This window comes from Choloepus didactylus, chromosome 3 (genome assembly GCF_015220235.1).
Source record: "Choloepus didactylus isolate mChoDid1 chromosome 3, mChoDid1.pri, whole genome shotgun sequence".
Lineage (NCBI taxonomy): Eukaryota > Metazoa > Chordata > Mammalia > Pilosa > Megalonychidae > Choloepus > Choloepus didactylus.
Window position 1 is genome coordinate 78,933,405 of NC_051309.1, and position 13,126 is coordinate 78,946,530.

General features: G+C 35.6%; 1 protein-coding gene across 2 annotated transcripts in view; it reads left to right on the forward strand.

Moving 5' to 3' along the window:
- The first annotated feature begins 326 nt into the window (after positions 1-326).
- Positions 327-13,126, forward strand: part of MTHFD2L (methylenetetrahydrofolate dehydrogenase (NADP+ dependent) 2 like) — a 149,847-nt gene continuing 137,047 nt past the window's right edge. Inside the window, exons 1-3 of one of the 2 annotated variants that reach the window (XM_037829974.1) lie at positions 327-4,229; positions 7,302-7,486; positions 8,096-8,218. In XM_037829974.1, coding sequence (XP_037685902.1) covers positions 4,162-4,229; positions 7,302-7,486; positions 8,096-8,218 — 376 coding nt within the window. In that variant the 5' untranslated portion in view covers positions 327-4,161. The remainder of the gene's footprint in view (positions 4,230-7,301; positions 7,487-8,095; positions 8,219-13,126) is intronic. The other variant, XM_037829973.1, reaches the window with a different exon arrangement.

The following is a 13,126-nucleotide window of genomic DNA, read 5'->3' on the forward strand; positions in this document are numbered from 1 at the left end:
TTGCACAGTTCCTCCTTCCCAGTCCGGGACAACTGGCAGGACTCTGGGCTGTGGGCACGGCCCCGGACAGGAGTTTATCCAGCCCTCCAGGGAGCCAGCTGCAAGCCATGGGGTTTCTTTCAGCTTCCGGCTCTCCCCTCCGGTCCCCCGGCCCCAAGGGTATCTGCAGTGGGCTATCCTCCAGGCCAGACATTGAGAGGCCGGCCCAGCCCCCTCTTGCTGTGTTTTACTGTGTGGTTCCCACTGTCACAGCTGCAGCCGCTCCTGGGTTTTTCCCTCTTTTTTTTTTTTTTTTTTTTTTTTTAAAGAACCAGTCGGTCTCCAAACGCCAACCCCTGGCTTCCCCACACTGCCGCGTGGCTGCGGATCTTCCAGCCATCTTACTCATTTCAGAATGCAGACTCCTGGTTTCACCAAGTATACGGCCCCTGTGGTACTAGCAGACCTCATCTAGCTGGCGCATCGCTGTAACCGGTATTCTGGGTTACTTTCTGGTTTTTATCTAGTGTTTTTCACGGAGGTGTTTTTTTGCCCTGTCTCACCTAGCCACCATCTTAGTTTCCCTGTAACCAGTAACTTTGGAAATAGGTGCTGATGCTTCTTCAGCATACCTATGTCATGTAGTCAGGGATGTGTCCATGCCTATGGTGGATGATAAATGAAGACAAATGTTTTTGTGAATTACATCATCATCAGTTTTCCTGAGAAACAATTATTACTTTCATTAAATATGCATGTTGATTTTATTATTGTGCTCATTGTTGCCAAAAGAGTCAATTGCAAAATAAAAAAGCAAAGAATGGCCAAAGACCTGTTACAATAAATGACAAAAACCATTACTGCAAGAACGTTTGGACTATTCTAAATGCTGTTATGTATTTCTGGACTGACTGCTCTGTCTCTGTTTCCCTGCATATTTCACATACATCCATGTTTTTCATTGAGTAACCATTTGGGAAGTCTGATGACTCCATGCGTCTTCCCGTACAACAATTATCTGGCATATCAAGTAATTTTCATTACTTTAATACCCTATTTTCACGCTTAAAAGTTTGTTGGTTTGGTCAAAAATTTATAGAGTCCCCTGCCATTTACTGCATATCAAATTTACAATCATTTTGACCCCTTGGATACCTTTTACACAGTGTACCCTGTAACATTACTTGCTCAGTTGATGTTTCCTGCAAGGTAGACATGTTTTCAGTGACCCAAAAGGAGATAGGACAAGTGACCCTCCCTTCTGATATTTTACCTCCCCCATCGCCCCATTTCTGGGCTGTCCACTAAATTTGGCTTTATTAGGGAGCCATGAATCACAGCAGAAGAGGGGCTAGCTGAAGGCAGAAGTTCTGAGTATCAGCCTTTATTCACTCTACATTATTGTTAATTACTGGCTAAGATTATGGCGGCCATTTGGCAACTATAACACAGGCTGACCATGTGTTCTGATACACACTTCATACCATATTAAGCAACAAGATTGCAACAAGCCAGCATAAGAATGCTACAGACTGTGGGAGAAAACATGGCCTGAGACCTTGAATTTAGGCTTCTAACCTCCAAAACTGTGAGACAACAAATGCTTCTTAAGCCAGCCTATTGTTTGTTATTTGTTATAAAAGCCCTGGTAATCTAAGACCAGAACCTAAATCGGTGGTTCTTAACCAGGCCTCTGCAGAATCACATTATATATGTTTTTGTTTGTTTTGTTTTGTTTTGTTTTGTTGCAAAACACTGGGACTACAGTGTCTCAAAAGTTCCTTGCAGTATATATCATCATCTGTAAATCCTGTTGTGTTCTGTGACAAATGTTTTGTCAGGACAGTGAAGGTTTTCTTAAGACACAAAAATAAGAACTCTAGAAAACATGGTTGAGTTTTACATTAGAATTAAGACTTGTGTTAAAAGTAATCAAAGTAAGTGAAAGGACAAGCAACATACTGAAGATATTTGCCAAACATGTAACTATGGGAGATTAGTGTTCTGAATGCATAAAGAACTACCACAAATTAGACAGGTAAATAACCCAGTAGAAAATGGGTAAAAAAGAGATGACTGCATTCCATAGAAAAGGAACTCCAAATGATCAGTAAACATGATAAGATATCCAAACGAATAATTAGGGAAATGCATACCCAAATCATAGTGAAATGCCATTGAACTATCTGGTTAAGGTTAAAAATTTTGACAATATCAAGTATTGAAGTAAAGCAATAGAAACATGTTTACACTAGTGGCAGATAGGTGAACTAGTGCAGTCACTTTGGAAGACAAGTGGGCATAAATTGAACACATAAATTTATCCTATGATCCAGCACTTCCATTTCTGCATGTATACCTTAGAAAAACTTTTGTGTATAACATGAAAGATAAACAAGAATGTCTGTAACAGCATGTTTTGTATTCATAAAAACATGAAACAAAAACATCTGGAAAAAAATCCAGATTTCCATCAACTGGAATATTCTAACAATGGAATACTATGGAGCAGAGAAAGTAAATGAATTACAATCTCATATGATAACATAGATGACTCTAAATAACAAGGTTGAGTTAAAAAATAAAGAGCAAATTGTGAAAGACTATGCTCAGTATGAATCTAAATAAAATTGAAAAACATGCAAAATTCAATAAGATAATGTTTAACAATGTAAACACGGACTAAATGAAAAGGAAAGTGGTGCATTTCTAATGTGAGAAAGGATAAGGGTTGGGATAGAGGCATTACACAGAGGACTTGATGGTAATGCACTTTACCTTAAACTGGGTAGCAGGCATAAGGTTGTTAACTCTTGTATGTTTTATAAATATTTTGTATCTGTTCACTTTTAATATAATTCAAGAAAATCCATTTTGAGAACATTTAAAAAACATTAAGGTAAACATTCAAAATATTACCTATCACCATTTTATTTTGCATATTCCTTTTTAATCTTCATATGCATGCACATTTTAACAGTTATATTATCTGCCTACAATCTTTAATTTTCATTTTCTTAACTTTACACCATGAATATTATCACACATTGCTATTTCATAATTATTATTTTCAGTGGCTGCAAAACAATGCCAACAAATTGTAATACTATAAATAATTTAACTTTGGTAATTCCACAAGTATTTATTAAAGGTACAAAATGTGCAAAGCACACTGTTAGGTATTGAAGGTATAATAGTAAACAAGCTTTTTGCTCTACAGAGCTTGGAGTCTTGTCCTAGATTCTGTCATTTTAATATGGACTTAAAATACTACAAAAGGGTAAGAACAGGGTTATGTGGGAGCTCATAGCGGAGTCCAGGGGTCAGGAAAGATTTCCCAGAATAAGTGTCTTCCAAGCTGAGGCTTGAATGTGTTTGAGTTAAGTAGGGACAGACTTGGTAGGGAAGGTGGAGATGTGAGAAAGGGAAGAGAGACTATTTCAGGCAGAGGGAATAGTATATGTTACTGTCTGGAAATGAGAACATAGCAGTTGATGAACTGAAGTATAGCTGATGTGTACTCATTTAATTAGCTTTGAGGCTAATGAAAGCTCATACAGGAGTTTGTAAGCCATAGGGAATTTGGATTTTAGTTCAAACTTTTCCCGGTTGCTTAGGTTGAAAACTTTGGAGTCATCCTTGATTTTTTCTTACACCCTACACCCAACCTCACTAAATACCAATGTTTTTTGAAGGTTACTTCAAAACAGATTCTGTACCAGACTGTTTACCACCTCAGTGCTGCCAGTCTTATCCAAGCCACCATCATCTGTTGCCTGGAATCCTGCACTGGCCTCTTAACTGGTGCCCCTACTTCCACCTTTGCTTCCATTGAATCCCATCCTCCACATTTTAAGCAGAGTTATCATTTGAAGATGAAAGTCATTTTGTGCCACTGCTTTTCTCAAAACTTCCACTTGGCTTCCTACCTGACTCAGAGTAAAAGTCATCGCCCTTTTGAAGCACTGCAGGGCCTTGTGTAATCTGATGCTCCTTGACCTCTCTGACTCCATGTCTAGACCTGTTCCACTTATTCTTTCTGCTGCAGCCCGTGACCTCCTTGCTAGTCCTTAGACATGCAAGGCATGCTCCTGCCTAAAGGCCTTTGTTCTTGCTGTTCCCTAGGCCTAGAATTCTTTTCCCTGAGATATCCTCACAACTTGGTCCCTCATTTCCTCTGAAATGTTACCTGATTCATCAGAGAAGAGACATTCTAACCTCCTATGTAAAATTACAACCCTGGCCCCCAGGTATGCCCTTTGCCTACATTATTTCACACATGATATATTAAATATTTGCTTTAAATTTTCTTTTAATTTGTTTATGTCTTCTCCAACTGGAATACAGTTTCCATTAAAGCAGACAATTTCTTTTGTTCACTAGATTATTGCTTTGGCACATTGAAGGCTCTCAATGTGTATTCATTACATGAATAAACAGTATTGTCAGGTTATAACCAGGGAAGTGGCATTATTAAATTTGGAAAAATCACTCTGGTTTCAGTATGAAGTTAATCAAAGTTAAGAACTTCTGATCTTCAAAAAAAAAAAAAAAAAAAATGGTTAAGAGAATGAAAAGGCTAACTACAGACTTGGAGCAAATATTTACAAATCTCATAAATAATAAAGGACTTGAATTTTTAGAATATATAAAGAACTCTTCAAGCTCAATAATAAGAAAACAATGAGCTATTAAAAATGAGCAAAAGATTTAAAGACACTTCACAGTAGAAGATATATAGATGACAAGTACATGAAAACATGCTCGATATCATGTCATTAAGGAAATATAAATTAATATCATGAAACACCATAACACATCCACTGAAATGTCTAAAATTTAAAAGATTGACCATCCTAAGTGTTGTCAAGAACTGGCAACTGTGGGGAGCAACTGGCATTATCATACTCTTGATAGGAATATAAAATGGTAGGACCACTTTGGAAAACATTTTTGATGATTCATTACAAATTTAAACATATAATGACCTAATTATTCCACTCCTAGGTATTTACTCAAGAGCCGTGACAACATATATGCATACATCGACTTGTACAAGAATGTTTGTATTAGTTTTATGTGGCATGACTAAAAACTGGAAATAACCCAAATATCCACAACAATCGAATCAATAAACAAATTGTGACATATCCATACAATGGAATAGCCCTCAGGAATAAAAAGGAATGAATTATTGATACATGCAACAACATGAATGAATCCTAAAATATTTATGAGGTCAAGTAGTCAAACAAAAAAAGAGTACAGAGTACATACTGTATGATTCCATTTTTAATAAAATTTTTGACAGTGAAACTTAATCTCTTGTGGCAGAAAGCAAATTAGCGGTTGTCTGGGTATGGGGAAGGGCAGGGTTGGATGGTATGTTAAGATTAGAAAAGGGTCCCAGGAAACTTTTCTTTCCCCCCAGTAAACTTTTGGGAGTGATGTATGTGTTCATTTTTTTTTATGTTGATGGTTTCACTGATATATACGTATATTAAGACATCAAATTGTACACTTTAAATTTGTGCAGGTATTGTACAGATCCTATAAATGATCAATTTGTAATTTACAAGATTAATGATAGCTCAATAAGTCTATTTAAGAAATAAGACAAAGGAACAAGATTGAGTCACTGAACTTGCCATGTCCTTCCACATCTTGAACCTATTACTAAATTTTTAGTGAAGAGTAGACAAAACTAGCATACAAATAGAGTGTACTGATAAGTAAAATGTCCAGTAATTGTATTGTTTAGCCAATTGGTTTATTTTCTCAGTTAATTGGTTACCCATAAGTTATGGCTGTTACTTTAAAAATAGTTTTTAGTTTAACTGAAGAAGTGGTTCTCAAACATGGTCGTGTACAAGAATCAGTTGAGAGAGCTTATTAGTCATGTAGCTTCTCAGGCACTTTACCCCCTAGAGATTTTGAATCATGGGTGTGGTTGTAGGGTCTGGGAATCTGCAAATTCAATGATCCCCTGGCAATTCTGATGCATGTGTCCATAGACCACACTTGTGGATCACTACTTAACAGGACATTACTTGTATAAAAATCGTATGAACCTTGTTGGATGCTATGGACCACTGCTACCAGGCTGAAATGGAATGTTCTTGATCTGATTCTACCCGTATGTACACCAACCTATTAGAACGGGCAGTTGACTTGTTTGGAAGGGGTAGTGAGTTTGCATTTTGTGTATTGGCTGATGATCACGATCCCCTCATTCGAAAAAAAGAAGTGTAAGGTGCTAGAAAGAATTAAGATGCTATGAGGTCTTCCTCCTTTCCTCCTTTTCTCTTCCCCAACTCTGCCTCCCACTTCCTCTCTCACCTCTCTTCCTTTCCTCGTCTTCCTTCTTCACGATATTCATTAACTTACATTTGATGTTTTTGTGCAATAATCATGTGCAAAAGATTATACTTTCACCAGGCTTTTCAATAGTGAAAGGACAGGGCAGCAGGAAGAAGGAGACAGTCATGTGATACCTTATCAGTTACCTTAAAAAAAATAAACATGCAGCAAGAACAACATAATTCACCACTTTTAAGTTTGACATTGTAGAAAGCAGGAGAGCCTTCCCATAATGCATTTCCTTTATGTTATCTAACAAAGTATAGCACATTTTACGCACTTAAGTACCTATAAACTTCAGGAAGTAATGCTTTGTGCAAGTTTTTCTATTAGAAATGAAGCCATGGTGTGGGAAGCAATTGAGTCACCTTTTTTACTGACATAGTCCCCACTGTAATCCATGACAAGCATGGCAAGACTGACAGGTGGTGTTAGGTAGTTGTCCTGTGGTTGCAGAATAAAATTTTTCCTTGAGTAAGGGAAAAAAAAGTTGTGAAGTATGTTGCTCAGAACTTCAGGTTCTTTTACAGGATACACTAACCAAGAGCAAACTGACTCAGCCTTAGGGCTTGGAAGATAGGTGCCAGTTTTAACTGGGCTGTGCTGATCTGCCTCTTCTGACAAAAAAAAAAAAAAAGCATAGCCTTTAACAGGGCCAATAATATAGTCTAGATCTTGAGTATGTGATTTAATAATTTTAAAAAATATATAAATGAAAATGAAGAAATGTATGCCATAATGGATTATAATGTAGAACTAAAAAGCAGAGTTGGAATCCTTCAAAAATTATAAATGCATTTATAAATCTGAAGAATGGGTGCCAAATATAATTGAAACACCGAATATTGGGTGCTCAATTGGAGAATCATAGATGTTCCGTTCACTCTTGTACTTTAAATTTATGTGGTTAAATGTTCCTTATTGTCTTTCTAATACTACAATTCTTCTTTTGTTTTCCATAGACATGAAGCTGTTATCATCTCAGGAACTGCAATGGCCAAACGAATCCAGAAAGAAATACAGCAAGGTGTGGAATCATGGATTTCTCTTGGGAACAGAAGACCTCACCTTAGTATAATTTTAGTGGGAGACAACCCAGCAAGCCATACATATGTCAGAAATAAGATAAAAGCTGCCTCTGCTGTAGGTGGGTATGTGTTTTGTTGTTAATTGGTCCTAAATTCGTTTCCTGTTTTTACTTCAAAGTGCGTAATTATCAATGATAATTGTCAAATAAGTATCATTCAAATAACATTTGTAATAATAATTATTATTATAGGTTATTCAGTTACCAAATTTGTGTTAATTTCTTGCTATTTTTCTTCAGATTTCTTACAGAATCAATTAGGTATGATTTCAAATCCTGTGGTGAGATGTCACAGGAATACTTTATAATTAAAAGTCCTGTTTTATTAAATTTTCTTTAATCAAATGATAAATCTGGTCTAGTTTACTTCATCTATGGAGTGGTGGTGGTGATGGTGGTGGTGGTGGTAGTGGTTATTTTTACTCTCTTCAAATCTAACAGTAGCTTATCACAAATAAGTATATTTGTCACATTGTAGACTGGGCCAAAGAAATGGATGTGAATCAGGTGAAAATATCTCTATTGAGAAATCCCATCTGATGGTGTGTTGAATATCATCTTTGCAGGAGGACAGGAGCAGTGGAAACTAGTTGCACACTGTATAAAACACCATTTAAAAAAAACACATCTTTGTTAGTAAAGTGACTTTCTTTGCTTATTTTTTTCCAGGTATCTATAGTGAGATCATTCTAAAGCCTAAGGATGTTTCTCAGGAAGAACTTTTGGATATAACTGATCAATTGAACATGGACCCAAGAGTCAGTGGTATATTAGTTCAGTTACCACTGCCAGGTACAAAATGCTCTTCTCTAATATGTCTGGGTTTGGCTAGGAGAAAGGGCATCATTCAATATTATATCATGACATTGTGGGTAATTTACGAAATATATTTAGAAGGTGACTAGCTACTACACTAACTAGATAATAAATGGCAGTTTCTGGAATAACTTAAGCTTACAGCAACTGAAAATTGTCAAAGAAAAATTTAGGCTTTAGTAATACAGGCAGTCCATACTTGCACAGTAGTTCAGGACGGTAAAACAGGCTGTGCAGGCTGAAACTGTGCAAAGTAAACTTCATTGTTCCATGACTTTTAAAATTTTTGTCAAAACATCAAAAAACTCCCTTACTTAACTTTATAAATGTATAGGGAAATAAAACTAATGGTAAAACTAATATTTAGTATACTGTGATTTAAAACATTAGGAAGATTGAGAATTGAAGGATTTTATTTCTTTGTTAAAAACTTACCAGGAGTAGTTTGAACAGTGCTGGCTTCTTCTCATGATATAACTTGTGATGTGGAGTGAGCATCTTTTCTATGCCTTGGTGAATTAACATAGTCCTTTCTGATTTTGGATCAGCTTCCAACATTTTATCCTTTGCACTTTCAATATTGTGAAATATCTCTCAGAGACATTAAAAACTTGAATGTGAAGTTGTTAATGGATACCGTGATTGGAAGATCTAGCATTATCATGTTTTGTTTCCTCGCTGCACTTTCATTTTGCTTGGCTAATTCCTTCACTTTCAATTTTCCACTTTTGTAAAATGCCCTGTGGGTTTATCACTGGGAGATAAGGCTAACACACTTTGCTGTCTGTGTGTGAACTGAAATTACAGATATGCAGTGAACCATTACCAACAGACTTTGAAAGAAGTGATGATATTTACATAGTCATATGTGAACTGAAGAGCTAGCAGCAGAGTTTGTACCTTATGTAATTACATTTAGTATACTGTGATAACTGACATTTGAACTGGTTTTTGAAGGACTGGTTATTTAACTAAATTTTAGTATCCAAAATTTGTGCATATCAGGACTCTTTAAATAGAGAACTGTCTGTACAGTTTTGAGTTTTTGTGTAAGTTTTGACCAAAAATATATAACTTGTAATCATTTAAAGCTGTAGGATGCTTTTCATGGGATCTTTACATGGCATTAATTTTTCAATTTATCCAGTAATTAAACTTAATATCTTAGTATATATTATAATTTATACTATTTAAATTATACCCAAGAATACACATTTCTAATTCTTTCCCTCCAAATAGCTGCATAATAAAAAAAATTGTAAGTTGGAAAGGATTTTAGGAGTTATCAAGTTTTCTAACAATAATTCCATTGTATTAAAATTAGTATGAAATCACTTAATTTTAGAACTAGAAAAGGAATTAAACATATGCAACACTCTCATTTCATGTTATAGGAAATTTAGATCTAGAGAATGTCAGATGTTTGATAGCATCACTGATATGTCAAAAACTTTTTTCCACTGGGTTTAAACCCAGTTGTTTGATTCATGCATATATATATATATAAAATATATACATATATATATATATATAATATATACATATATATATATATATATATATATATATATATATATGTTTTTGGTATTGTATTTGCCAAGCAATCTTTAAGTTTTCAGTTTTTGAAATTTTCCCCACTTGAATTTAAAATGCATTAAAATATTTATATAAAACATGCCACGAATTTCCAATAACTGTATTAGATTTAGTTCATCTTTAAAAAATTAATTTATATCTGTAGAAAGTTTTCCCATTTATGGGTAACATTCTTTATTTGGTGAATTTATTAGCCACTAGATGGCACTGGAGATCCATCTATACTAGAGACTGTTGCTTGAGACTTAGGTTCTTTTAGAGTGGGAAGCAGAGCCAGAGGAGCCATGATGATAACAAATATTTGGAGGCTCTAAGAAAAAGCAATTTTGTGTAGTTGAAAAGCCAATAATATACCAAAGAATAGTGGCTAACATTTATTACATTAAGCGTTTACTATGTGTCAAGCTCTTACATTTATTAACTTATTGACTCTTCACAACCTTATGGAGCTGTAACTATTATTATGTACATTTTACTGATGAGAAATTTGAGGCACAGAAAGGTTATGTAACTTCCCCCAAGGTCACAAAGCTGTTAAGTAATTGAGCTGGGTTTGAATCCTGGCAGACTGGTTCCCATGCCAGTACCCTTAACCATTATTTTAGTACCTTCATCAGCATTTTTCAGTTAGCTAATGAACAATGTGTGCTTACTATGTGGTACATACTCCTTTATATTGATCGAATAATACCTGCTGGTAATATTAAATCCAGCACCCAAACCCAGGCAGTCTGATTCCAGTCTGCCTTCTTAACCTTAATGTTACATCATACTGCCTCTCAGAACATTCTAAGGCATTGTATAAACTCATATGTTTTGAACATTCACATAAAAATCAGTGATTAAAACATAATATAGGCTCATTCTCCAAGAAAGATGTTAATTACCTTGAGTGCAAGTCAAATCCCAAAGGTCTGTTTAATCCCTAATATTATACTACTAATAAAGAACTAACAGTAATATTAATTCTAAAACTAATACTAATTCTAATACTAATATTAATTGTGTGAGTTCTTTTTAACATCCAGTAACTGTGTCAAAATTTTATTTTTTGGAAGATGACAGAAGCCAAAATAGTGCTTTAGAATCTAAAGCACATCCATTTATATAAGTAACATCTGTAAGGAGTCTGACTTAGCTGGTCTGGGGATTGGGTATCATAATGTTTCAGAAGTTCCACTGGTGATTTATATGTGCAAGTACAGCTCGTTCTTTTTTTTTTTTTCAATGTCCTTACTTTTTTTTTTTTTTTTTTTTATTAAATTCAGTTTTACTGAAATACATTCACACACCATACAATCATCCATGGTATACAATCCACTGTCCACAGTATGATAACATAGTTATGCATTCATCACCACAATCTATCTCTGAACATTTTCCTTACATCAGAAAGAACCAGAACAAGAATAAAAAAATAAAAGTGAAAAAAGAACACCCAAATCATCCCCCCATCCCACCCCATTTGTCCTTTAGTTTTTACCCCCATTTTTCTATTCATCCATACACTAGATAAAGGGGGTGTGATCCACAAGGTCTTCACAATCACACTGTCACCCCTTGTAATCTACATTATTATATAATTGTCTTCAGGAGTCCAGACTGCTGGGTTGGAGTTTGGTAGTTTCAGGTATTTACTTCTAGCTATTCCAATACATTAAAACCTAAGAGGTGTTATCTATATAGTGCATAAGAATGTCCACCAGAGTGACCTCTCGACTCCATTTGAAATCTCTCAGCCACTGAAACTATTTCGTCTCATTTTGCATCCCTCTTTGGTCAAGAAGATACTCTCAGTCCCACGATGCCAGGTCCACATTCATCCCCGGGAGTCATATTCTGCATTGCCAGGGAGATTTACACCCCTGGGAGTTGGGTCCCACGTAGAGGGGAGGGCAGGGAGTTCACCTGTCGAGATGGCTCAGTTGGAGAGAGAGAGGGCCACATCTGAGCAACAAAGAGGTACTCAGGGGGAGACTCTTAGGCACCATTACATGCAAGTTTAGACTCTCCTTTGTGGTAATGAGCTTCATAAGGGCAAGTCCCATGCTCGAGGGCTCAGCACATCAAACCGCCAGTCCCAATGTTTGTGACAACATCAACACCAATCCAGGTGAGGATGTCCAACAGATCCGCACCTTCCCCCAGATCCTCGGGGCTGGGGAGGGGGAGGCGTACAGCTCGTTCTTATTAACCCCCATTCTAACATTTCTTCTTGAAGATGATGGTGACACTATTAATAATCCCTCCATTATACTTGCTGGTAAAACTGCAGCCTTTTTTTTTTTTTTTTAGCAGTTTTATTGAGATATATTCAAATACCATACAATCCATCCAAAGTATACAATCTAGGGCTTTTAATATATTCACAGAGTTGTGCACTCTTCACCACAGTCAATTTTAGAATGTTTTCATTACTCCAAAAAAAAAACCACATACCCCTTAGCAGTCACCTCTCAATCCCTCTATCCTTCCTCAGCCCTGCATAACTACTAATCTATTTCTGTCTCTATAGATTTATTTATATTTATATTTTATATAAATGGAATCATACAATATGTAGTACTTTGTGTCTGGTTTCTTTCACTTAGCATAATGTTTTTTTTTTTTTTAATTATTGTCATTATTTTAATTAGAGAAGTTGGAGGTTTACTGAAAAGTCATGTAAAAAATACAATGTTCCCACACAACTCTCCCTTTTTTTGACATTTTGCATTAGTGTGATACCTTTGTAATGATTGATGAGAGAAAATTAAAACAATACTATTAACTATAATCCATAGTTTACATTAGGTGTATTTTTCCCATATACTGCCCTAATATTAATACCTTGTATTAGTGTCATACATTTGTTATAATTCATGAAAGAACATTCTTATACTTGTTCTATTAACCACAGTCCATCATCCACAATAAGGTTCACTGTGCTATACAGTCCTATGTTTTATCTTCTAACTTTCATTGTAGTAACATACATGTCCCAAAATTTCCCCTTTCAACCATATTCACAAACATAATTCAGCACTGTTAATTACACTCACAATGAGGTGCCACCATCACCACCATTCATTTCCAAACCTTTACAATCAACCTAAATAGAAATTCTATACAAATTAAGCATCAGCTCCCCGTTCTTTACCCCCATTCTATCCCCTGGTAACCTATATTCTTGACTCTAACTCCATGAGTTTGCTTGTTATAATTAGTTCATATCAATGAGATCATACAATATTTGAACTTTTGTGTCTGGCTTATTTCACTCAGCATAGTATCCTCAAGGTTCATTCC